The 26,792-nt window shown below is 42.6% G+C and overlaps 1 protein-coding gene across 3 annotated transcripts in view; it reads left to right on the forward strand.

The window, feature by feature from the left end:
• The window catches only part of DDAH1 (dimethylarginine dimethylaminohydrolase 1), a 144,161-nt gene that overhangs the window by 106,371 nt on the left and 10,998 nt on the right, over positions 1-26,792 (forward strand). For all 3 annotated transcript variants that reach the window (XM_084874443.1, XM_084874445.1, XM_084874444.1), the window contains exon 4: positions 781-900. In XM_084874443.1, the coding sequence (XP_084730569.1) occupies positions 781-900 (120 nt within the window). The remainder of the gene's footprint in view (positions 1-780; positions 901-26,792) is intronic.

A 26,792-nucleotide genomic window follows, 5' to 3' on the forward strand; every position in this document is an offset into this window, starting at 1 on the left:
AAGTTTTAGAAGCTACCAAGTTCAGATTTCTCAATAAATAGGCTTTATTGAGCTACCACAGAAGCAACAAAGTTATCATGAACATCTGTGCTCTCCCAGTATGCAAGGTGTCCCAAAAAATGTATGCATACTTTCTGATAGCTCCACTTCAAAAAGGAAATGTATTTTAATAAACATTGACTTATAATTTTTCAAAGTGTGTGTATACATTTTTGGGTGGAAACCCTATATAACGAGACAACCACTAAGTGCTCATGGCACAATCGATGACTTTTTAAAAAAATCTGGAGCCCAATGGACTCTAACCTGCAATGTGGATTTTTAGGGTTGGAATGAAGGATTGCCTGTACTTGGCTGCTGAAAATTGTGCTAGGTGTTGCACACATATTCTCAAGTTCCCTTCACTCTGTTGACCACTAACAGGTTGGCTCTCCTGACTGCTTAGGAAGGGATAAACCTCTCATGAAGCTCTGCTCCCCCTGAGGACATAAGGTTCTACTTTATACGGGATAAGGAGACACATCCCTTCAGAGTAGCCACACTGTGGATCAACAAGCAAAGCTGTCGATAAAGTCACACATCTGGAAGAAAGCTGTGCCCTTTCTTCTTAGAAGCAGTCTTCATTTAACTGGCAATACCAAAGCCTGGGGGCCCTAGCATTCCTTCCAGAAGTTCAGGCCCCTGGCAGCCTCCAGAGGAGCCAGCGTGATTCAGGCGGGTGTAAGTGGGTTTCAGAATGATTCTGCAAGGCCAAACTGCTTGTTTCTATTATTTGCATAGGACTATGCGGTCTCCACAGTCCCAGTGGCCGATTCTTTGCATTTGAAGAGTTCCTGCAGCATGGCTGGGCCTAACCTAATCGCAATTGGATCCAGTGAAACTGCGCAGAAGGCCCTCAAGGTAAATACAAAACGAGGTACCTTCTAGGGAATGCCTGCCACGTGGCTTTTCTGATTCTGTCTGCAGGGTGGCAGGGAGAGAACAGGCTGGTGCTTGAGCTTTCTCTGACATACACTGTCGTGACTTCTCATTCGTCAGGAATACCCAGGTGATGAACCATTCTTACTCACAAACCAGGTTTCCTAGAAAGGCCGTGATTCAGAGGAATGAACATCAAACTCATCACAGTTATTTCCTTTGGGGAAAACGAGAGAGCCAGCAGTGGAGCTCCTTGTAATGTTTCTCTCCGAAGTTTGGTAGTTAGTACACAAGGGGTTGTGATATTAGTCTTATCTTTTTCTGTATCTGCACTGTTTCATGACAATCTTTTAGCAAGCCATGATTCAGAAGGATCCAAAAATCTGGACTTCCTCATATGCATTTGGAATACCTAACTTTTAGTACAGGAACTTTCTCATTTCACAGATGAGAATAGGAAAGCCCAGAAAAAAAAAAATATGACTTGCCCAGGTCACGCAGCTTGGTCATGAGTGGAAGCTATGGATAATGAAGAGACTTTCCATATTAGATTGCTGTACAGGTCAAAGACACTTTTCTTCTCTTACAAACCTGAGAGTTGATCGGAGCTCTGCATAAGGGCGAAAACCATTGTGCTCCTTTGTGCTTAGCCCATAATGGGACCTTAATAAATATCTGGTGAATGGAGAGTGAATGAATAAAGGGATGAATGAAAAACATAGTATTAGGTCCATTTTGCACAGGAGAACTAGATCAAGTGACTCACCCCAACTAAATGGCGGGTTAGGACTACCACCCCTTCTTCTCAGGTGGTCCTGCTCAACAACAGACATGACCTACTGAAGGACCAAAGACAGAAACTCCTCTCAGGCAAAGAGAGGAAATTTATGTGCCCCAAGGTGCACAATATCTTTTTTTTTTTTTTTTTTTTTTTTTTTTTTTTTTTTTTTCCCCTTTTGGTTCTTTACACTTTTACCTCAGTGCTCAACTTGGTACAGTCTGTGTGGGAAGCAGTCAATGCCTCCCAGTTGCTGAATTTCCCCTCTGTGTTATCTGCAATTTCTTTAGCCAGCTCACCTGGCCTTTCTGTCTTTCTTTCCTCAAACTGTATCTTTCATTGTATTTCTAGAACTTTGAACAATTGTTGCTGAACCATCTGACTCAGAATTTGAACGTGGTGGCTTTTCCTTTGCTTGTGTTCTGCTTTATCTGGAAGGCTTTGTCACTTTAAGCATATAAAAAATGTGGGCCCAGCCAGCATGGCTCAGTGGTTGAGTGTCAACTTATGAACCAGGAGATCATGCTTCAATGCCGAGTCAGAACACATGCCTGGATTGAGGGCTCAGTCCCCAATGTGGGGCATGCAGGAGGCAGCTGATCAATGATTCTCTCTCATCATTGATACTTATATTTCTCTCCCTCCCTCTCCCTTCCTCTCTGAAATCAATTTAAAACCATATATTAGGGAGATTATTTTTCTCCTTAAGGACATCTTTCCATGGTATCTTTCCATGCCAGCATGTCTAAAATTGATTAGAAGGGAAGAAGAATGCTTATACTGTGCCTTTGTGTGAATTAATAGAAAGAACCTCCTCTGGTAGACAAATTAGAAAAAGTAGCTCCGCCGAAACCGGTTTGGCTCAGTGGATAGAGCATCAGCCTGCGGACCGAAAGGTCCCGGTTTCGATTCCGGTCAAGGGCATGTACCTTGGTTGCGGGCACATCCCCAGTAGGGGGTGTGCAAGAGGCAGCTGAACGATGATTCTCTCTCATCGATGTTTCTAACTCTCTATCCCTCTCTCTTCCTCTCTGTAAAAATTCAATAAAATATATATTTAAAAAAAAAAAAAAAGAAGAAGAAAAAGTAGCCCCATCTACCATTCTGGGTAGATTTGATCCCTAACTCAATAGGTTTCTAGCTCAATAGGTCCCTAACTCAGATACTCTGTAAAAACTAACAGATAAAAAATGTCGGGATAATATAATATGGTTAACCAGCATTCTATAAAAGAGCCCTAACTGTTATTCAGAGGATAGAAGGGAGCTCCTTGAGGGCTAGATATTCACAGGGAGCTTCCTGGAGAAAAATGGGGCTAGCTGTGGGTCTTAGAGGGTTGTCAGGGTGGGATTCAGTGAGAGAATGTTGCAGGTGGGGCCATGGTGTAAACAAAGACTGAGCACAGTACATCCATAAGCAGTATGTGAACTAGCCCACCTAATGAGCAGTCTTCTGTGGGCTCCTGGAGATCCCGCTGGGGGAGGTCAAGTCTGCAGAGGTAGGGATTGAAAGTGTGGAAGAGGATGTGTTTATCTCCATGATGCTGGAGTCTGGGTACCCACAAGGCTCAGGAAAGTAGGGTCTGTATTGCTTCAGAGATGTTGGACCATCATTTCTTTTGGGGGAAAAAAAAAATTAGAGGGGAAGACCCTGCAGTCAGAAAAGAGGACTATTGATGACCTGGGGGGGAGGGGGAAATCCAAGCCTTTCGCATTCTCTTTCCTGTAGAGTTCATTCGAGTTCGTGTTAACAGTGATGTTTGCTCTATACTTGAAACCTTCTGTGTCAGAAGCTATAAATAATCCTCACTGACTACAAAGGCATTCTTTGGAGATCATATTTCCTATCAGCCAATGTGCTTTCTAAACCATGGGCCTGTGGAGTTGGCCAATGCCACCTGCCATGTCCTAGCATCACAAAAGGTCCTCTTACCTTGTAATGAAAGCAGGAGGACAAACTGAGCTGAGGACTGATGAGATCCGTGTGAGGGGATGTTCTCAGGTCAGAACGAGGTGGGTTGGTGAAATGCAGATTCAGTGAACTGAACTGCTTATTTGAGAACAGTTTGGGCTCCTGTGTCAGAACAATCAATTAAATTGACAGTGGGGTAAGTGGGGTAAGTCCTACTACTAATTTATATACATACATATATATATATATATATATATATATATATAGAGAGAGAGAGAGAGAGAGAGAGAGAGAGAGAGAGAGATATAGATATATAGATATATAGATATATATATAGAGATAGATAGATATAGATATATAGATATAGATAGATATATAGATATACATCTATAGATATATAACAACTAATGTAGATAGGCAAGAAGACAAATGGGTAGGGACAAATACATCATTTGCAAATAATGAAAGCATAGTGGTTTTACTTTTTCCATTTCACATGTGAAAATACTGAAATCCAATGAAATAAAGCATTTTGAACAGGATCTTATGGTTTCAAAATAAAATTTCCTGGATCCCGATTCTCCTCTCGCCAATTGTGCGCTGCACACAACACCCATTCTTTTTCTATTTCAAAACCTTTCCTATTATTTTCCCATGGATCTGTTCTAGCTGGGCTTCCCATTTCTCCCCCTGCCTGCCCCGAAATGATGCTTCCCATCCTTTTTCTTTTTCTTTCTTTGCTTGTAACTAGGATCTGCCCTGTTTCAGGAAAGATGTGAGTTTGGTCCCAGGTGCCTGTTTTTCCCTTGCAAATCTTGATGTCTCAGTCTTGCCTGTGTAGAGAAGCCCCTTGGGCATGTCTTTGAAGGCATTTAAACAGAGGTGAACTGTGGCTCCCCACACCGCACACTGAAAGCTTGATTACTTCCCAAATCTGTCACTGTTTGCAGAGCGCTAGCTTCCTCCAGAGTCTAAAAACCACGTCTTACATATTTATGCCAAGCTGAGAGCCCAAGGGTTTCTTCTTGCATTCAGAATACTTGGTGATGGCTTGCAATCTATTCTTGGTTATTCTTGGTTCTTAGGTAGCTAGTTATCATACCTGTCTAAGGTTGTAGTAGATTTCATAGTGTGTGCATTGGATATTTCAATGAAATCATCTATTTTAGAAGACTTTAGCAACTCTCTGCTAAAAATCCTAGAACACATTTAATACAGGGTACATTTAATACACATTTAACACAGAGTGCATTTAATACAGGGAAGGGAGAAAGAAGGACAATTATACTGCATTTTACTGTTGATATGGCCAGGGAACTGGAGGTTAGGTTGATTGAACAAATTCCTAAAGATATTTGACATGCCCTAGATGGTTTGGCTCCGTGGATAGAGCTTTGGCCTGTAGACTGAGGTGTCAAGAGTTCGATTCTGATCAAGGGCACGCACCTGGGTTGCAGGCTCAACCCCATCCAGATCAGGGCGTGTGTGGGAGGCAACCAATTGATGTGTCTCTCTCACATTGATGTTTCTCTCTCTCTCTCTCTCTCTCTCTCTCTCTCTCTCTCTCTCTCTCTCTCTCTCTCTTTCTCTCTCCTCCCCCTATACCCCCCATTTCCATTCTCTCTAAAAATTAATGGAAAAGTATCCTCGGATGAGGATTAACAACAACAAAAAAAGATTTTTGACATAAAATCTTATCTTAGAAAAATGATTATCTAAGCAAAATTAGTCTTTAGAGCAATCTACCCATTCTATTGTTTTTTCTCCTAGACCACATGTGTCAAACACAAGGCCCGCGGGCCAAATCCAGCCCGCCAGGCCTTGCAATGTGGCCCGCACCGCGCTGTCATCACTGCACTCCGCTGTCAGTTTATGACATTGTCAGTTTATGACTGTTCAGTAAACCATTCGGCCCGTGATTTAGGCTGGATTTTAGATTTTGGCCCCTTCTCTGATTGAGTTCGACACCCCTATCCTAGACTTTCCATCATTCCTTCATGCCCCTGGGCAACTATCACCTTCATCCTGCCTCTCCTGTTATAAAAGAAAATAGTGTCAGATTAATTCATGCACAGGCAATAGACATACTTGTATCTTGCAGAAGAAATGTCGCCTTCTCAGACATGAGAATCTAGCTGCTGCACAGCCAGAACTCCTGCTCACAAATAAAATTTGAGCAAAATAAGTCAGTCTCCAAAAAACACGTATTCTATTATTTCATTCATTTAAAATTAAACAAGAGATAAAACTATTCTATGCTATTAGCAGTCAGAATAGGGGTTACTTTAAGAAGAAGGGAGGAAGTCATGGTCCAAAAGGCCACTCTGTGTATTCTACTTTAACTTTTTAAGTTTAGAAAAACACACATGTATTATATTGTTGGAAGTGGGCTCTGATTAGCTTAGAGAAATAGCTTTCCATAGGTAAGACCTAACTCTCAAACCTCTGCTTTACCTTGTCTGTGATGCCTGTCTTTCCCAGACTAGCCTGTGACTTTTTTAAACTAAGAGAAAAAGAAAGACTGAAACTTTGTACCCCTTGACCAACATCTCCCCAATCCCCTTCCCCAGCCCATGTGGACCTTAAATATATACAATTTTTAATTGTTAATGATACCTCAATAAGGTCAGGGAGTGAAAAAATGACTCGGTAAAGAGTAGATTTCTACCTCAACTCACCCATTTTTTTTTCTAGATGCATTCCCAAGGAACCTGGATTCATATCTTGCTCTCTGTGGCTGGAGGACTGATTATTAATCCTGCCTTTCGGAGGGACTCACAGTTAAGAAGTTTAAATCAGTTTGCTGATAGCATTCAGTCCTCCAGTAAATTGGCAAGAGTCAGGGCGGGGAGGAGAGGCAAAGTGGGAGTCAGGGAAGTAAGTCGGGAGGGGAGTGACCCTTAGCTAAAACTTTCCTGAAACTAATCAGGTGGGGAAGCTGCCGACCTACCAGAGCTTGGAGTTGGAGTTCAAGGGGCTGTGGTCCAGACAAGTGGGGGGCTGTGCCACCTGCTGGCCAGGCAGCGAGAGGAGCTTTCACCATCCTCACCCCACGCAGGAGACCAGCTCTCTCCTTTTGGAAAGGCAGTTTTGTTTAGTGCCTTCCTTTTATCAATAACGCTATTATTTTGTGTCACAAGGAATGATTATTTAAATTATTTTTTTATAGAAATACTAAAAGGATGTGGTAAGAAAAGAATTATGGGATCACCACTCCATTGTTGTCTCTTTGTCATGTAAATGGAGCTAAAATATAGTACGTAGAATTCCAGCAGACTTGCCATTTTAAATTAAAATGCTCATAATGCATCTCAATGAAGCTGTCTTTTAAGTTCCTTATCTACTTCCTGAAATAACTAAGTGTATCTGTAAGATTCCTTAAACGAGGACGTGGGCTGCTATGCAACTACAGTAATTTAAATTGCATAGCACACAGCGTGTTTTTCTTTTGAATGAGCACATAATAGAGGTCACTCAGACCCTATTTCCTCTCATTTTGACTCAGCCTCAGCTTTGATTTTATGTCCAAAAATGTCCATGTTATTTTATAGATGGCCATATAAAAAGTGAAGGTGGAAAAACCCTCAATGTGTTTTGATTTTTATGTTGCTTTTTTTTATTATTATTATTATTGCCTGGAATTTCCTTTAAAGACAACTGGAACAGCAACAGCAAAAAACAAAAGATGGAATGAGAGTTAACTGGTATCAACGGGGTGAATGAAATGGAAAAATAAAGACTTGGAATGTTTAGTTGTTGTCACAGGGAAGCATACTGTGTAGCCACAAGATTTCCCACATTGGGTCTCTGCTATGAAAGGCCAACTAACAATACCATTGCCCGTTTAATTTAGCCTTATTATCTGGTTGTCTGTTCCAGTTGTATGCGCCAGATCCAAAAAACAATGATTAAAAAAAAAAAAATTAAAAAAAACTACCATGTCTGAATTTAAAAATTAACATAAAACTAAATAGCCTTTGAGTTTGTAACAACTGTTTATGCTCCGCGTCCTGGCAGCAGTTGCTTATCTGACACTGTTCCCAGAGCTGTTTGCCAACAAGACTTGGAGCAAGGGGGGTGGGGGCGAAAAACAAAATGCGTTGGCATAACAAGGCAATAAATAATCTGAAGCTCTGATACCCAAACAGCCATGCTGAATTGCAGCCCTAGTCTCAGGGCAGGAAGAAGGCAAAATTGGCCAAGTAGGAGAAAGGGAATAATGTTGTTTTTCCCCTTGAGCTTACAAGGGGAGGGGGTGGGGAGGAGGATTATTTATCTTTAATCCTCACTCGAGGATTTTTTTAAAATATATTTTTATTGATTTCAGAGAAGAAGGGGGGGGAGAGAGAGAGAGAGAGAGAGAGAGAGAGAGAGAGAGAGAGAGAGATCAAGATCAATGATGAGAGAGATTCACTGATCAGTTGCCTCCTACACATCACACACTGGGGGCCCAGCCCACAACCCAGGCATGTGCCCCTGACCAGAATCGAACCGGAGACCCTTTAGTCTGCAGACCAACAACACTCTATCCACTAAGCCAACCAGCTAGGGCCCGAGGATATTTTTTATTGATTTTGAGAAGAGAGGTAGGGAGGGAAGGGGAGAGAGAGAGAGAGAGAGAGAGAGAGAGAGAGAGAGAGAGAGAGAGAGAGAGAGAGAGAGAAAGAGAGAGACATCTATGTGAGAGAAAAACAATCACCTTCCATTTGATCCCCAACTTAGATATGTGCCCTGACCAAGAATGGAACCTGCAACCTTTTCAGTGCACAAGATGGCATTCAATCAACTGAACCAGCCAGCCAGACTGAAATTATTTATTTTTAAAGTGCTGTTTATTTTATCTGTTATGTGATAGGACACCAAAAATTATTCAATACATGCTGTGGGAGGTTGTAGGGGGAATTCATGCATCTTTTGGATATATGGCTTTTTAAGGGGCCTTTTGATCCAAGACACTTGCTTACAAAAGATGTCCCTAAGTGACCTTCAATTAGTGGCTCCTCATGAGAGGTGGGTTTACAATCACCTGGAGGACTTCTGAAAACACACTCCCCAGGGGCCGAGCTCAGAAAATGCAGATGTTTCGGGTCTGGGGCTGAGCCCAAGCACTAGCATTTCTTAAAAGCTCCACAGGTGATTCTGGTTGCCCAGACTAAGTTGAGAGCCACTGCCTTCAAGGATTCCTGCAACTTTCAAAAACTTCTGTCCTCAAATGAACCCCTAAAGAAACGACTACGGACTATGGGAATGTCCTAGGAAACATCCAAACCTGTAGAGAATTTCTGTGAGTTTATTTGAGCCAAACTGAAAATTCCAGGGAAACAAAATCTCAAGAGATTGAGAAAATGCTCTGAAGAATGGCAGTTTTGCAGCTTAGTCTATACATTAGAATTAAAGTAGGAGATATAAGGAGGGAAATCCACTGGTGGTAGATTAGGGAAGCAGGAGAAAGCAAAGCAGGGAAATCTCTGGGGTTGGATTAAAAGTAAAACAGACACATACTTCTTTTATATTGGTGGGTACAGGATAGTTAATAATTAACATTTCCAGCACACACAGATGGTTCTTGGGGGAACAAGATAACACTGAGGTATTTCATGGCCTAGTGCTCTCCTGTGGGTATGTGTGCCCTGAGGGACCTGGAAAAGATAAAAGGTGAATATGCTAAGTGTCTGGCCCTTCGATCATTTGACCGATAGCTATGACACGCACTGACCACCAGCGGGCAGACACCCAATGCACAGGCATGGAAACATAGAACAGACTGATAAATCTCAGAGGGAAGACGGGTGTGGGGAGGACGGGAAGAGATTAACCAAAGATCTTATATGCATACTAGAGGCCCAGTACATGGATTCATGCACCGATGGGGTCCCTTGGCCTGGACTGTGCCCTCTCGCAATCTGGGACCCCTCAGGGGATATTGGTCTGTGGGCATGAATCTGTGTAGCGGCCTCTAGTATTAACTTTAAAAAGATGACAAGTTCACTTAAGGTAAAGATTGATCTTTGTCAAGGATCCTACAGGCCTAGGACACAACTACATGCCATGACCGCTTTTAGTTAGGAATTTGTATGTTCAGACCATTCTATGTGGTTGCTTTAGGTCTCTGAGGTTGTAGGGCCTACCATGCAGGCCTCCTCTGTGCTTGTCAGATTTAGTAGGTGGCCCCTTTTTCCGTCTACAGGTACAAAATAACATTAAGAGTAAGAGTAGAGAAAGTACCCAAATTAAAGCCATAGGAAGCCAGAAACTCCTTAACATTTTTGCTGCCTAGAGTTCAACATTGTATAAACTTAAAATGTAATACCTAGCCGGGTTGGCAACTTGGATGCTATGATTTAGGAATTTGGTCTGCTAAAATTCCTTATTAAAATAGTCCAAGTTACCAAAAGTTGCTAAAGTTATCCCTATCTGAGAACAGAAAATTTGCATTTGACTCATGTTTCCATATCCCGCCCCCCACCACAAACACGCAGGACCTGATCTTAATGTGTGAAGATGTGTTCCAGAGGGAAACAACAGTTAGACTGCATGCCATTCCTGACACCAGAGAAGAACTTATCTTTTTTAATAATCCTATGATGATTCTACTAAAAAAGCATAATGGTCTAGAGCAGTGGTCGGCAAACTCATTAATCAACAGAGCCAAATATCAACAGTACAACGATGAAATTTCTTTTGAGAGCCAAATTTTTTAAACTTAAACTATATAGATAAGTACATTGCTATTAACTTAACTAGGGTACTCCTTCAATCCTACTATATGTGCACACCTGCATGTGGTATTTTGTGGAAGAGCCACACTCAAGGGGCCAAAGAGCTGCATGTAGCTCGCAAGCCGCGGTTTGCCGACCACTAGTTTAGAGGACAAAGCAGAGAACTTAGAATCCCAGGTCACAGCTGTCCTCTGGCTCTGCCTCCAGCTCTCCCTGTGTGACCGGCTCCTGTATTCAGGCCTGTCCTAAAAAACTAAATTGAGTCAGCCTCACTAGGGAATGAGAGTTTCATTCCTGCCCATTGGAAATCACGGGACATGCGGTCAAGATGAAAAGACTGTGTCATGGACACAGGGTGTAAAGCACTTGGCAACAGTAGTGGTTGTTTAATTATAAAGCTCTGGTGATAAGGACAGTTCCAAAGTGGGTTCACAGTAGGCCCTTGACCACTAGTATGGTGCTTTCAGGGGCTGTGGGTGATGGGAGACTAGTGTTTAACTGACCCTCTTCATGCCCATTGGAGTAGAGAAAACCACAGGTGACTTCATGCTAGCTAGTCCACTTTTCTTTGAGGAGGCTTCAGTGACATATTTAACTATTAAATTGGATACCTAACAGATAACATCATTTTCTAATCTATCCATATAGGACATGGCAGGTGGCTGTGGGCACCAGGTAATGACATCATGTAGCAATGCCTGGCTTCCTCTCCCTAGAGACTAGCCTCCTTGGAGGTTCTTCAGCCCAGAACATAACTTGCTTTATTCCAGGTGCAAACACTTTATACTTTAACCAAATGTCTGTGAAGCATTTTCCCATGCCTGGTCTCATTTGATCCTCACAGAAGTCCTGGAATAAGTAGATAGGAAACTCGGTGGAATCTTATTTTCTTTTCATTAGCCAGAAAACAGAAATTTAGAAAGTTTAGAAACTTGACCTGACTAAAAAGAAGTAAGAAATGGTGGACCTTGAAAATGACTTCAGGTTTTCTCACTGCACAGAATATAGTCAAACACTGCTGCAGTTAAATATTTTACCCTTTGTTCTCCCTGTGTGATCTATAATAATAATCTGCTCCATGTTGATATTTACTGCTGTGTTGCTGACAATTACCTGAAAGAGAAGTTGGGGTGCTGGAAAAAGTCTAGCTAAACTAGAAAGCAGGTCTAATTAAGCAAGTTAATCTATATATATATATATAAAGCTCTCACTGACACCATCACACATGTGTGTTTCCATCTGTCATTATATATCATGAATTTGGTTGACACTTCTATTATATAGAGAAAGGATGAATAGTGATATTAAAATATTTATTCTAATTAATTTTCTTTCAGTGTGCACAAATTCGTGCACTGGGCCTCTAGTTCACACATAAAAATCAGATAGAACGAAGAGGTAAGGTTTCCAAAATCGTTTATTACTGTCTCTTCAGCAAAAAGACTTTTTAAAAGGCAACTGAAAACTGATCACTGTTGAGCTCGGAACTTGGGCTTCTCCAGCAGCATACGGCAGTATTTACTGCGAGCAGCTGTGTGAAGGGTGCTGTCCTCAGCACAGGGGATACTGCGATGGGTGAGAAACAGTCTCTGTCCTCAGTGCCCCTCCAGTTTAACTAGGATGGGACAGGTAAATCCTGTCACCCTGGTGAGTGGCTCAATTGTTTGGAGTATTGTCCCATACACTGAAAACGTTGTGGGTTCCTGGTCAGGGCATGCACCTACGTTGCAGGTTCAATCCCTGGTTGGGACAAGTATGGGAGGCAACCAATCTATGTTTCTCTCTCACATCAATGGTTCTCTCTCTCCCCCCTCCCCCACCTCTTTCTAAAAATCAATAAAAACATATTCTCAGGCAAGGATTTAAGAAAAAGTTTGTTTAAAGATAATTAATGTCACAGTGTAAGTGACTAACAAACAGTAGAGGGTCCTGGTAGCAGTGATGGGAGTTCTGAAGAGGGAGTGGTCAAAAGAGGCAGGGGGCAAAGTCTAAGTGGACCTGCCTGAGCAGCAAGCCCTAGACAGGCACGGCAGAGGAGTGGCTGTTAGAAACAGGACAATGCCCTTTCTATAATCAAAAACAAAGGCTAGAACAAGGGTGTATGCGGAGAAAGAAAGGAGATGAAGGTCCAAGATATAAGATGGTCCTGGTCCAAAGGCCAAGGAATTTTCATATCTGAGTTTTTTAGCAGAGGTGTAAAAGCTGAAGATCCTTCAGAAAAATCTGTGTGTCCTTCCGCCATAATGATTTAACAGAAGGATTAGGAGTGATAATACTAGTCAGGTACAATCATGAAGTCCATAAAGGCAAGCAGGTCTGGACCAGGAGAGCAGCCTTGAACAGGAAAGGGCCATGCAGAAGGTGGGGTCATGTAGAGCACTGTTTCCCAAACTTCTCTCATGATGAGAATCACCTGTTGGAGTTGTTAAAATACAGATTCCTGAATCCCAACTAAGAGGTGTTAAATTAGAATTTTTGGGAACATATAGGTAAAATTGTATATTTAACTAGTGCTCTAAGACTAAGTTAAGTATACAATTTTATTTATATGTATACTAAGTATTAAGTATACAATTTTATTTATATGTATACTAAGTATTAAGTATACAATTTTATTTATATGTATACTAAGTATTAAGTATACAATTTTATTTATATGTATACTAAGTATTAAGTATACAATTTTATAAATAAAATTGTATACTTAACTTAGTCTTAGAGCACTAGTTAAATATACAATTTTACCTATATGTTCCCAAAAATTCTAATTTAGCACCTCTTAGTTGGGATTCAGGAATCTGTATTTTAACAACTCCAACAGGTGATTCTCATCATGAGAGAAGTTTGGGAAACACTGATTTAGAGGAATGGCAGAACATTGTGACCCATGGGCTTATAGGGGCAAGGGAGGACAAGGGAGTGGAGCCACCCTTTGCAGGTATTTATAGAGCTCTTGTCTCGTACCAGGAATTGTACTAGGCCCTGGGGGTCGATGATGAACAAAGTGACTTCAGAAATGACTACCAGATGGGGTGCCTTTGGTGAAATTTTTGGAAGAGTTCAAATGCTCCCTTGCACCTCATCCCCACGGGAGCAAACCGTAGAAAACAGGTGGGCAGGCCATTTGGCTGGATTTCACTGACCTAGATTCACATTTTGGGAACTGAGCTACCCTCAGACACATCCACCTGACAGCGCCCCTGGTAGACATCCGATGTCTAAGCCCGTACGCCACTAATGAGGTTGGCTCCCATTTCAGTTTCCATTGGCAGCGGTCATGGCTGATCCAAATTTGGAGTCTCTGTCTTTTACCATCCTCCATTTATTTCTTTATTGTCTTTATCTACTCACTCTCAGGGCACACCAGAAAAAAATCGCTTTCACATTTCATGCTCTGCATCTTCAGCAGCGTCCTTTTGTTTCTTGGCTGAATTGAGTTGGCAAAAGACTGTAAAACACACACACACACACACACACACACACACACACACACACGATGGAGGGTGGAGGGTTCTAGAAAGGAAAGAAAAGGAAAGAAAAAAGCCAGGATGGTTTCTGCCTCGTGGGCTAAAATTGTGCATTGCAGGATGACCTGTGTGGCCCTTTGGGCCATGCCAATTCCAGTACCCATGATGCTGAAGGGATTAGGAAATGTGTCAGTTGAGCTGGAGGGAGGATGGTTGAGTTTTGGGTTACTGTTTCTCTGTGAAAGTCACATGTACTAAATGCCTTAGGTGTTGATGAGCATCCTATTGCTTGGCTCAAGATTAATAAAGTGTGTGGTAAAACGTAGACACTAAATTAGAGGTGACATTTTAACTGTGAATAATTCTCCAGCCTCTAGGGAGAACATCCACAGGACCTGACACAGTGCTGGGATTTGGGCCGTCCTTAGAAATAACGGCAAGTGAGAGAAACAGTCGTAAATTTGCCACCACTTTCCTGTAAAGCCCTTCCACTCGCATTGCCATGCTCTTAATAAGCACTTACTGTTTCTCCTTGTTTTCATCTTTCAAAATGTCAGATGGGTCCAGCAGCCTTTCAGAGTATTTCCAAATCTATTTTGTATTTGTGGTCACTGGATACTCTGGTGGGGGCCCCGTGTTACTCAAATACTGTCTGCAGATGTCAAAGCCGGCTTTGGAGACAGGGTACAGCAGCCATTCCCTTTTATCTCTTTCTGAAGTCGGACCAAGTTCAAAGCTGTGACCACATAGGCAGAGGTGACTCATGATTCAGAGTGTTAAAGAACCACTTAGAAGTTAGATGAAAGGTATTGAATCTATGCCATTTTGTGCATTTTTCTAGTCATTTGATTTCTTTTCATCCACACCGTGGCGACTGATAAGAGCTCGACATAGGTTAGCTAATAGTTGTAGCCTCAGTATCAGTAATAATTCCTTTTAGGTGTGAATATTATGTTATTTTAACTTGAAAAGTCTTAAGTGAGTGGTTTTCAAACTTCAGTGTATACAAGAACGACAGGGAGCACACATTTGAAATGCACATCACATTCCTGGGGTTCACCACAAGAAATTCTGATTCAGGAGACTGGGAAGGAGTCCAGGAACCACTGCCTGACTCGGGAGCAGGTGACCCCAGACCACACTGTGAGGAACACCGGCTCTGTCTGGAATTCACCTGGCATCAGTTCCTACACTAGCGTTTGAGGGCAGAGGAAAGAAATCCTTTTCCAAAAGTAAATTGTTATATTCTTGAACAGAAAATGCCACTTAATATCATTCAGAGCAATATTATATTGAGTAAAATAACTGGCACTTCAGAGGAATAGCTCTCATGTGTAAGAAAACCGTACAGGATTCTACTAGGTTACTGAAATACGAAGGCTTTTGAAGAGCTAACTTTTCTCTGAAATGCTGTGTCTTGTTAGGGAAATGCTTACAGAATAAGTTACTTATCTTGTTAGGGAAATGTTTACAGAATAATTTACTTCTATCTAGTGCCTTTCTCTGTTGACAGCATTTGTATATTAACAAGCAGTGTCTCCGCAGTGAGGGCTCTTGCCCTCATTCTCGTTAGGCACATGGACCCCGGGACCTGAATGGAAAATTCTGTGTTCCAGCTCTGGAGTCCTGCGGCTTGAAAACAAGCATGAAACCAATTCTTCAAGTGGGAATAGTGAAAGGAGGAAAGAGACCCAGATCTCTTCGGATAAAAAATTTGTCTGGTTCCTTCCCTGAGCTGATTGGGGAGAATTAGAGAAGGGCCTCTTGAGAGCAACCAAATCTGCTTAAAGCCGAAGACAGGGTGACCAGTATGCACCACAGCTCCTCTCTGCTCTTCCCTGAAGGTTGAGCTCTGAGTGTGTCTTATAGGAAATTGCATCAGGAGATTTTTAGGATTTTAAGTTGTTGAAATGTACTGCAAAGAGAGCATTCATTCATTTTTAAAACTCAACAAGAATGTATTGAACACAACCCTGGCTGGCATGACTCGGTTGATTGGAGTACCCTCCCGTACACCAAAAGGTTGTGGGTTCAATTCTAGGTCAGGGCACATGCCTATATTGCTGGTCAGGTCATGTACAGGAGGCAACTGTTTGATGTTTCTTTCTCACATCAATGTTATCTCTTTCTCAAAATAATAATTATAATAATTTTTACTTTTTAATATATTTTATTGATTCTTTTACAGAGAGGAAAGGAGAGGGAAAGAGAGTTAGAAATATTGATGAAAGAGAAATATCAATCAGCTGCCTCTTGTACACCTTCTACCGGGGATGTGCCTGCAACCAAGGTACATGCCCTTGACTTGAATCAAACCTGGGACCTTTCAGTCTGCAGACTGATGCTCTATCCACTGAGCCAAACCAGACAGGGCAATAACAATTTTTAAAAACCATATCCTCAGGTGAAGATGTTTAAAAATGTTTTTGTGTATTGAGCACCTACCACATGCCAAGCACTACTGCAAAGGACCAGCGATGTGACTGTTCCTCCCTGGAAGCTTTTCCGTAATCATCTAATCAATCACCTGTCCTTCTGGGAAGACTTGGATATGTTGACTGAATTCAAAGAGTATGACAATTGCCTAAAGGGGAAAAGGTCAAAATCTGTACAGTGGTGATGTCAAAATATATATTACTCTCCGGGATCAGTTGATGAAAGCCACCTTCTCCAGCTTCCATTCCACCCTCCAAATGAATTGGACCTTGAGTTTTAGTTGTGCACATTGCCGCTTGGAATGAAGTCCACATTTCTCTGCTTCCTTAGTACTGGGGATGGCAATGAGAGTAAGGATTGCTCAATGAGATGAAAGTAGAAGCACTGGATTTGAAAGGGCATTGTGACATCTCCCCTTCCTGAATCTTGCTGCTTGAAAAAGGGGATGTGATGGTTGGAGCACCAGCAGCTATTTTATATCATGAGGAAAAGGACTGGGTCCCAGGTATGGCAGAGCAGAAAGCTAGAAGGATCCTGGACTTCTGATGACTGTCAAGTCACTACACCAAGCATGTCAATCTCAAAGACTAACACGGGCCAAATAAATGAGGAATGCAGCCTGTGGGCCATGAGTTTGACATGCTTACACTACACTATGACCTCAAAACTCCTTTCACGTGAGAGAAAAACAAAAATTTTTAAGTTGCTTTGGGAGGCAGGTAGTTTCTGTTACAGCCTAATATAGTCCTAATTGATAAAGGCTGTCTGTCTTCACTAGCCATTAACAGAAATCCAATTCAGGCTGACCAAAACAATGACGGAGATTTATTGATCCATGTAGGTCTGAAGTAATGCAGACTTTAGGTTTGATCTGTCTGCTCAATGATGTCATCAAAAGCCAGATCCTTTTATCTCCCTGCTCTTTCACAGATGGGCTTCATTATAAAGCTGGCTCCCGCTCAGGGGAGCACTGTGACTGCCAGCAGCTGCTGGCTACATGCTTCCTCCCCACATTCAGGGAGGGGGGCCTTAGTCCTTCAGATCTTACTCATTCTCATTAGTCCAAACGGGTCATCTGCCCAATTCCTGAACTACTAACCCTAACCCGGGAGCTCCAGTCCCCCGACTGCACTGAGCAAACTCACAGGGCCACTGTGGCATAGTTTACATTTTCAAAAAGGACAGATATACCTGACAGTTAGCACACACAATTTTGCTATTAAGTTGTTTGGACCTAACTGCTTAATAAGCTAAAGTGTTAGATTTGAGGGGGATGTGGGGGTATATTTTGTTTATTTGTTGGGTTTGGGGGTTTTCTGGTCGTTTGTTGTTGTTGTTGTTTTGACCTAGAAGCACCACAGCTATATAACTGAGACACCACAGGTACTGTGATTCTGTCCTGGAGCCAGGGGTAGAATTAGCTCCTCCCCAATTATGTGGGAGGTGTGAGTATATACAAATGAAACTTGGGGTAGTTACTGAGAAAGCAGGGACTTGATGTGTAGGATGTAGCCACGATGTCCACTAGACCAGTGTTTTTCAACCTTTTTTGGGCAAAGGCACACTTGTTTCATGAAAAAAATCACGAGGCACACCACCATTAGAAAATGTTAAAAAATTTAACTCTGTGCCTACATTGACTATATATAAAGTAATTCTCTTGAATAGGAATCAAATAAACACAAAGAAAGTATTTTATAATTACTTTATTATGAAATATTAAGTAAACAAAATAGTGAAAAATTATAAAATTCTTGTCTTGTCTGCACCTACGGCACACCAGGCAACATCTAGTGTGCCGCGGAACAGCGGTTGAAAAACGCTGCACTAGACCCTTGGAAGAGCTAAATCCTCAATTTCTCTGAGGGGAGAATTGTCTTTGTTTAGGAAATGTTAAGTCCTTTGGGGTAAAGGTGGGGCTTTGTAGGCCTGGGATCAGCAGAAGACAAAACAGCAAAAGAGAAAGCAAAACTGTCCTTTGTTAGGAACTATAGGAATGTGGAGATAGGGAAGCGGAGAGGAAAGAGCGTGGGGAGAGGTCTGAACGGAAGCAGAGTGGTCAAGCCAGTGAATACACCAGCTCTTAGTATTCTATGTGTTTATGTAACTGCAATCCTCCAACCTGCCAAGCCTGAGAAAAGTCTGTAACCCTACGTGGTAGGGTTTTTTTTGAGGCAATGCAGGAATGACTGGGGTTCCTGTGTATGTTGACCTGGTTTAAAAAGGGTACCACCTGAAAAATACTTGTCTCCAAATAGATCTAATTCAGTGGAACCTGGGCCAGAGAAAACATGAGAGTATAATCTGTCTCCTTTCTTCCTCCCACCTTCTACCCCCTAAATTGGTTAGAAATTATTAAGAGGCCACAGAAGCATGGTTCTCAATCCTGTCTACGTATTCCAATCACCTGGAGAATGTTTAAAAAGAAAAACCAGCCATGGGGTCCAGTGGCTCAGTGGTTGACCATAGACCTGTGAACCAGGAGGTCACGGTTCAATACCCAGTCAGAGCATATGCCCAGGTTGCGGGCCCGATCCCCAGTGTGGTGCATATAGGAGGCAGCCAGTCAATGATTCTCATCACTGATGTTTCTATCTCTCTCTCCCTCTCCCTCTCTGAAATCAATAAAAATATATTTAAAATAAAAATAAAGACCAATGTTTTGCCTCACTCTGGATCCAGTAAATAAAAAACCTTTATGGTTGGGCTCAGAAATCTGCATTTTTTTAAAGCTCCCTAGATCATTCTAATTTGTAGCCAGGGTTGAGAGCCACTGGCCTACAGCATTCCATCAATCAAGGAATAGAGGTGCAAGACAATCTTATTTGACCTTCAGGAGAAGAGAGACCCCTTACCTTGGGAGTGAAAAAGGGGGCTATGGAAAAGCTGACATTGTCCCTCTGGGTCCCACTTAAATCCCCTCCACCAAACCAAGACCAGTGGGAAAGGCCTGGACTGAGTCATGAGACCTCGGATCGTCCTCACTTCAATTCACTGCCTTTGGGTGATTTTAGGTAAATCATTTAACTTTTCATCTCTGAGCTTCTGTAAAAGAGAAGGGGGCTTGATAATACCCAAATTCCTGCCTTAGCTCTCAAATGTAGAATCCTTAGTTTTCTACAAAATGACATAAAATTCCTGGTGCTCAGATTGTGTTATAGTGGTCACTGGATGACACTATCAAAGCCAAGGTTTCTCTTCCCCATGGCAGAATGTAAAACTTGAAATGCTGGGAGCCCCAGTAACTCCCCACACAGGAGTAGGCAGAGGGTGTGCGCTGCTTTCTTCATGAGCCAGGGTTTAGTTGTAGTCATCTGCAGGCGATTTTGGTTTCTTGTAAAAGGTATGTGGGGACAACAGCTGTTCTCTTAAACTCTAATCCATTTCTTCTCAGGAATCTTATTAAATTAGTGGAAGAATGGAAGAGTAAACAGTATATTTATTTGGAAGTTTGATTTCTTTCTCTTTCTTTTTTTATATTTCTTCTTATTTCCCATAAATATCTATCTTCTCCTCACATATGGATACATTTTGTGGCTTTCCCTAAAGACAGTGCTTCTCAACCAGAGTCAACTTTGCCCATCAGGGGAATTTGCCAATGTCTGGAAACTTCTTAAAAATATTTTTAAATATATTTTTATTGATTTCAGAGTGGAAGGGAGAGGGAGAGAGAGAGAAACATCAATGATGAGGGAGAAATATTGCCTCCTTCACGCCCCTTTCCCCCCCAACTGCGGATCGAGCCCACAACCTGGGCATGTGCCTTTGACTAAGAATCAAACCAGGACCCTTCAGTCTGCAAGCCAACGCTCTATCCACTGAGCCAAACCAGCTAGGGCTGGAAATATTTTTCTCACAATGTGAGGGGATGGGGGAATGGATGCTACTGGATAAAGGCCAGGGATGCTGCTAAATATCCTACAATGTGCAGGATAGTCCAAAACAAAGACTTACCAGGTCCAAAATGTCGGTAGTGCTGTGGGTAAGAAACCACATCCTAAAATATGAAGTAGATATGTCAACCTGTTTCACAGAAGTTTCCATTTCTGAGCATATCAGAGCAAGGTGCTTCCCCTGACGCATTTAGGGACAGCAGTGACTGACAATCAAGTAGCCCAGGCCAGCAAGAGTGTTTTTCAGTAGCAGGGAATGGAATAGCTACACAGAGTCCCAGTCATCATTGGATTGTTGTGTCACACGTTATTTTCAGGCCATGGAACTACTTAGTATACCTGGGCAAAAGATTCATAGATGTGAAATAATCACGGAAATTGAGTAACAAAGCCACATGTAACTGCCCTCCGGGGTGCAAAGCCTCCAGAGGCTTTTGTTCGGCCATTTCTCATCTCTCGCCTTGGAGCCTGCCCCTCTGCTACTCAAGGAACAATAATGCATTGTCACCCACTGTCTCTTTCCATCCCCAAAGACTTTGCTCCTCTTTCATCTACAGAAGAACGCAATGGCCAGCTTTGTGGAAACCAGCGCATAGGGTCCAGTAGCAAATGGCCTCCGGGCCAGATCTTCTCTGTCTAAATGTAATTAAATGCAAACTTTTAAAAAATATATGTATGCTAAGTAAGTTGTATGTATAGGAAAAATTAGCTCAGAGGCTGCCAGCTCGTGGGCTCAGAGTCTCGTCTTTCAAGGGATATTAGCAATGTGGGAGTTTGGCATGACAAGAAAAGGTGGGCATTTGTAAATTGAGGTAACCCAGGCATCAAATTCTGGATTTACTGCCTTAACATGTGGCCTTGAACAAATTACTGAGTTTCTCTAAACCTGGGTTTTCTCATCTGTAAAAATGAATTGTTGTGCAAAGTGAATGAAAAATAGGTGAACCATAAATAAATGGAAAATAGTTCAACAAGTGCTCCAGCTGTTCCTTGTGATAGACTGCCCCTGGGGAACCTGAGAGATCGCCAAGCCCCCAATACCCAGAGTTTAATTTTGGATGATGAGGTTGAGGGTGCAGTTATCTGGGGAAGCATGACCAGGGCATGACTTCAGTAGCCAAGTAGGCAGCTGTCTACTGCACTGACCTGCAGGGGCTGGCAAAAGTAGGCTTACAGTTGTTAAAGACATGCAGCTTATGATTATTACATCGCTTTTTTTTTTTTTAACTCAAAGGAATGTCACTCACATATGTAAACCTCCTTTTGCCCACCCCTGCACAAAAGATGAGAAGACTGTGGGAGACTTGCTTCTGCCACAGAGCTGGGCTTAGAGGATCGTGGGCAGGGGTTTGAAGGGAGGGTAGGATCCCAGTCTTTGCATTTGGAAGAGGTTCTTTGATCTGAATCTCTTTCCCTTCTACCCCTAAAATTAGGAACTTAGGGCTGTGACCCACCCAGAGAGCCTCCCCTGTCCCTCCTGCCCATGCCCTGCGCCCCGGCCCCCAGACAGCTCAGCTTGGTCCCCTAACCGCGTGGGAGATTCTCCCAGCCTTCTACAGAAACCTTTGTTTTTGAGGATCCCTTCCAGAAATGGTTCATGTGATTTCTGGCTGTAGCTGGAATAACAGAAATCTTTCCTCCACATATTTAGTGAATTGTGTGCTGAGCATAAGTGGCCATTCCTTGACGGTGGGAGGTGGGAAAGGGAAAGCAATGGAAAGGTAATGTAGTCACAGGCTCTGCCTTCAGGAGATGATAACCTATAGTTTAAGGCAGGGCAAGCATGTGAAGGGTATGCTGGCAGGAAAGAGAAAGCCAACCTCACTTCTATCAGAGGCACCTCCTCAACAAAGCAGGCCCGCAATGGAGAGGAAGAGGCTCTGAGGATCATCTTGGCCATTCAAATATAAGAGAGAATTTGTAGAGGAGATGGCAGCTAGCTTTGAAGGGAATATCTGCCATTGAACGTATGCTCAGATTTAACAAAAAAAGAACCAAGTAACCTCATTCTTAGAATCTATACAGCCCATCAATTCAGACAGGGTGTTTAAAAGCAACCTCTCTCAAATTCTGCTCATTTTGACCTTACTTGGAGAAGGACTAAGAAAAATGAAAACATGATATTGATTCTAAAATGTTATCCATAGCTATATTGACTCGGCTTTAAAAGGACTGCCCGGGCTTGATGCCTACTCTGTTGTCAGGCTCTCAATAGATGCTTGATGGATGGATATAAATGCATGAATGGTTTTAGATATCCAGTAACAATGAAAAGTGTGCTTGAGAATCATATATTGTATATCTCAATAGGATCTATAATCAGTTGCTTTCAATATGGGCTCAGTTTTGATATGTTGACATGGGTACATATGTATATTTCATAGAAAGGCCCATCACAAGTAAGCCACAATGTGCTCTGAACCTCCCAAATACCTCTAAATGTCTTCTGTATACCTTTGCTTCCGTTATGACCAATAAGTCATACATTGTCCTGTGAAACAACATAGCCCAAGAATTTGTTTTTAAATAACTGAGGTAATGCGAAAAAGCCATGAGTAACAAACAAGTGGGCGAACGGAGCTGCCTTCCAGTCCGTTGGATGAGAAAATTCCCAGAAATGCTGGGACCTGCCGGAAATGCCTGGCTGTTAATGCATCCAGCCATGTAAATCCTTTGGGCTGGAAGCCAGACATTTCCCACTCTGCTCGGTGACAGCTCCACTCTGGGGAGCGCGGCCGGTTCCTCCTGACCAGCAGCTGCATAACAGACCACAGCGTGGCCAAGATGACTCTCAGAGCCTCTTCCTCTCCATTTCGGGCCTGCTTTGTCAAGGAGGTGCCTCTAATACAAGTGAGGTTGGCTTTCTCTTTCCTGCCAGCATACCCTTCACATGCTTGTCCTGCCTTAAACTATAGGTTATCATCTCCTGAAGGCAGAGCCTGTGACTACATTACATTGTCCCTTTCTCACCTCCCACTGCTAAGGTGGCTACCTCAAAGGAGAGCCTCCAGAAAGGATGTGTAATTGAACCGAACATCAATAATATGCAACCCCCATGATATTTACTATGTTTTACACAACGTGGAGCAATTCCTTTGGGAAATGGTGGAAGTCAGAAAAGGCATTTAAAGCAGCATCTTGCCGAAGCCGGTTTGGCTCAGTGGTAGAGCGTCGGTCTGCGGACTGAAAGGTCCCAGGTTCGATTCCTGGCAAGGGCATGTACGTTGGTTGCGGGCACATCTCCAGTTGGGGGTGTGCAAGAGGCAGCTGGTCGATGTTTCTCTCTCATTGACGTTTCTAGCTCTCTATCTCTCTCCCTTCCTCTCTGTAACAAATCAATAAAATATATTAAAAAAATAAATAAATAAATAAAGCAGCATCTTGCCAAAACCGGTTTGGCTAGAGCATCGGTCTGTGGACCAAAGGGTTCCAGGTTCAATTCCGGTCAAGGGCATGTACATTGTTTACAGGCACATCCTCAGTAGGGGGTGTTCAGGAGGCAGCTGCTTGTTCTCTCTCATCAATGTTTCTAGGTCTTTATCCCTCTCCCTTTCTCTCTGTAAAAAAAATCAATTAAATATATACTTTTTTTTTTTTAATAAAGCAGCATCTTGACTTCTCAGGTTCTCCCCTAAAGCCCTATAGAACTGCTGTGTACTATCTAAAGTTGGGGACCCCTGAGGAATTTGTGGCGCTGTGAAAGGGTTTGGGCTTTCTCCTTTCAGTTCTGTCTGAGGGCAGAGTATGAAGCTCACTGCACGGTCCCTGTAGTTAAAAGAACTCTTTACAGCCCAGCTGGTGTGGCTCAGTGTTTGAGCATCAACCTATGAACCAGGAGGTCATGGTTAGATTCCCGGTCAGGGCACATGCCTGGGCTGCAGGCTCAATACCTCAACGGGAGGCATGCAGGAGGCAGCCAATTAATGATTCTCTCTCATCATTGATGCTTCTCTCTCTCTTTCTCTCTCCTTTCCTCCCTGAAATCAATAATAAATAAAAAAATACAATACATGTTTTTTAAAAAGAGCATTTTACATAGAACCCTAGAGCAACACACCTCCTTCATCCCTTTATTAGGAAAAAAAATGTTGTTGCGTGGAACTGAGCAGCCCAGCAGCCCCTTCTCAGGGGGTTTGAAATGATGCTCATCTTTTGACAAAGGCTTCCGCGCATCCCCCAAGTGGAAACAAAGCCTGTCCCTCCACTCGCCCTTTGGGAGCCTGTGCTCTTTGAAGGGATGCCCTGCCAGGCAGGCCACATGAGTGCATCTCCCAGAGCCCATTTCAACACAACAGGCAAAGGTGTGAGAGAGACATCCATCTCCTGAATCTCTTTCTGTGCGTGTGTTCCCCTCCGAATGGGGACCACCCTGCGTGTACATGTACACGTATCTCCTAAACCCAGCTATAAATAAATGGCAAGCTGTCTTAGTCAGACAATAGCAACATATCAACGAAAGGAAAGGAATCACTCTGACAGGAAAAGAGACACCTGTTCTTTGTCCTAAAAGACAGGATTTCTCTGTGTTTAAAAGAAACAGCTTGAAATGATGATGGAAGGAGGCTTGATTGGGGTGGTGAACACACAGTACAATATATAGATGGTGTATTATAGAATTTTACACCTGAAACCTATATAATTTTATTAACCAGTGTCACCCCAACAAATTCAATAAAAAAAGTTTTAAAAATAAATACCTTCAGCCCTGACCAGTTTGGTTCAGTAGATAGAGCGTTGGTCTGCAGACTCGGGATTCGATTCCTGTCAAGGGCATGTACCTTGGTTGCGGGCACATCCCCATTGGGGGGTGTCCAGGAGGCAGCTGATTGATGTTTCTCTCTCATTGATGTATCTAACTCTCTCTCCCTTCCTCTCTGTAAAAAATGAATAAAATATATATTTTAAAAATAAATACCTTTAGCTTTTTCATTAAAAGAAAGCATTTTTTGTTTCTTCTCTGTAGTTACTGCTTCCTAAATCCTTTTCATTTAGAAAGTCTGTACCTGACATAGCTTTTGCATTTTTTTTTTCATTTCACAGTTAAGCAGAACCACTCACTGTTCCAAATGGGTCCTGTTCTATTATTAAAAGTCATTTCTTCTGGCACATTTTCTAACCTGTCTTGAAATGATAACCCTGGGGCTTTGGTAAATTAATTGAAAAACTTCTCCTAAGGTGGCTTTGGTGGTTTGTTAAGACATTTATTTTAAGAGTAACTCCCGTTAGAATTTATCAGTGAATTACTTTATGTATTCCCAGCATTAAATTATTTCCCCACTAAGGATATTACAGTTCTTCACAGTAATGAAAAAAAAATTAAACTATCCTGAAATAATGCTAAGTTGAACTAAATGTAGTGTGTGTGTGTGTGTGTGTGTGTGTGTGTGTGTGTGTGTGTTACCTGCCATTTAGTCTATTCTGACTCCTGCCAACCCCAAGATGATGGGTGATGTCCACAACATTCAGTCCTCAGCTCCTGCAGACTCCTACCTATGGAGTCAGTCCACCTCGTATTTGTCCTTTCTCTTTTCCTGATAGTTAAAATAATTATTTACAGCCCAGCTGGCGTGGCTCAGTGCCTCCCGTTTTCCCAAGAATTGCCTTTTCTAAGGAACCCTGCCTTCCCACAACGTGCCTGAAGTAGGAGAGCTTCAATTTTGTCCTCTTTGCCTCTAGGGATGTTTCAGGCTTAATTTGCTCTAGGACCCACCTGTTCAACTTTCTGGTGGTCCAGGGTATCTGCAGAGCTCTCCTTCCACACCATATTTTGAATGATCACTGGCCCTTAAGCCAGTAATGTTAGGAATGCTTCTACTAGAAGGTGTAAGTTATAACCCTAAGGCCCAGAAAAGAGAGAAATACTAAAGAGTGGGGAAAACTAGTGATTAGAATATCAAATAAATGTCTTTAACTGAAGAACGGTGCAAACACATAGGAACTGGGGTGGGGGTAGGATTGTTCACTCAAGGAGAAGAGGGCGGGGAGTGGGAGGGAGCGTGGAGAGAGCTGGAGCCCAAGTAAATAAGGCACGGGGAAGGGAAGCACAGTCTCTGTTATGTTCACAAACCCGGGCACTTTCAGAGGTGGGCACAACCTTGGAATTTTCACTTGTTCCCTCGCTGATAAACAAGAAGTCGGCACCGATAACAATCCTTGGTAACACTTCCTCTGGAATGTACAACATTCCATGTTTCTGCTTCCCAGTCACCACCGGACATGCATGACTCAGACTGAGAGGCGGGAAATGTGCCCAGGCTGCTTAGGGGACCACGGAAGGTATAGACAGCCTGTGGGGTGTGGTCTTGCCATGCTGCTTTCTCTTTCAGCTTACCTTGTACATCAGTGATTCCTTTATCTATGAGAAAAGATGTGGAACGAATCGTCTGTGGACCATGAACTGACCTGGCAGCTAGCCTGGGCGTGATAAACCAGAATATGCAGCCCACTACTCTCCCGATTGCTTAGAAAATTAAGTCAATGGAAAGATGAGGTTTTCTGGGTTTTGTTTTTGTTTGTGTCTAGGCTCGCCCAGGTAATGGCTATACATACTATGTTTTAATGATTTCTGTGAGGCCCTTGGATCTCTGGGATTCAACTTAGGAGACTTCTAGCCCAGGGGATTGTCTCCTTACTGGCCTGGGGAAAAAAATCCTGAACTCCTGGGGTGAAT

This window comes from Pipistrellus hanaki (assembly GCF_964339955.1).
Source record: "Pipistrellus hanaki genome assembly, chromosome: 2".
NCBI lineage: Eukaryota > Metazoa > Chordata > Mammalia > Chiroptera > Vespertilionidae > Pipistrellus > Pipistrellus hanaki.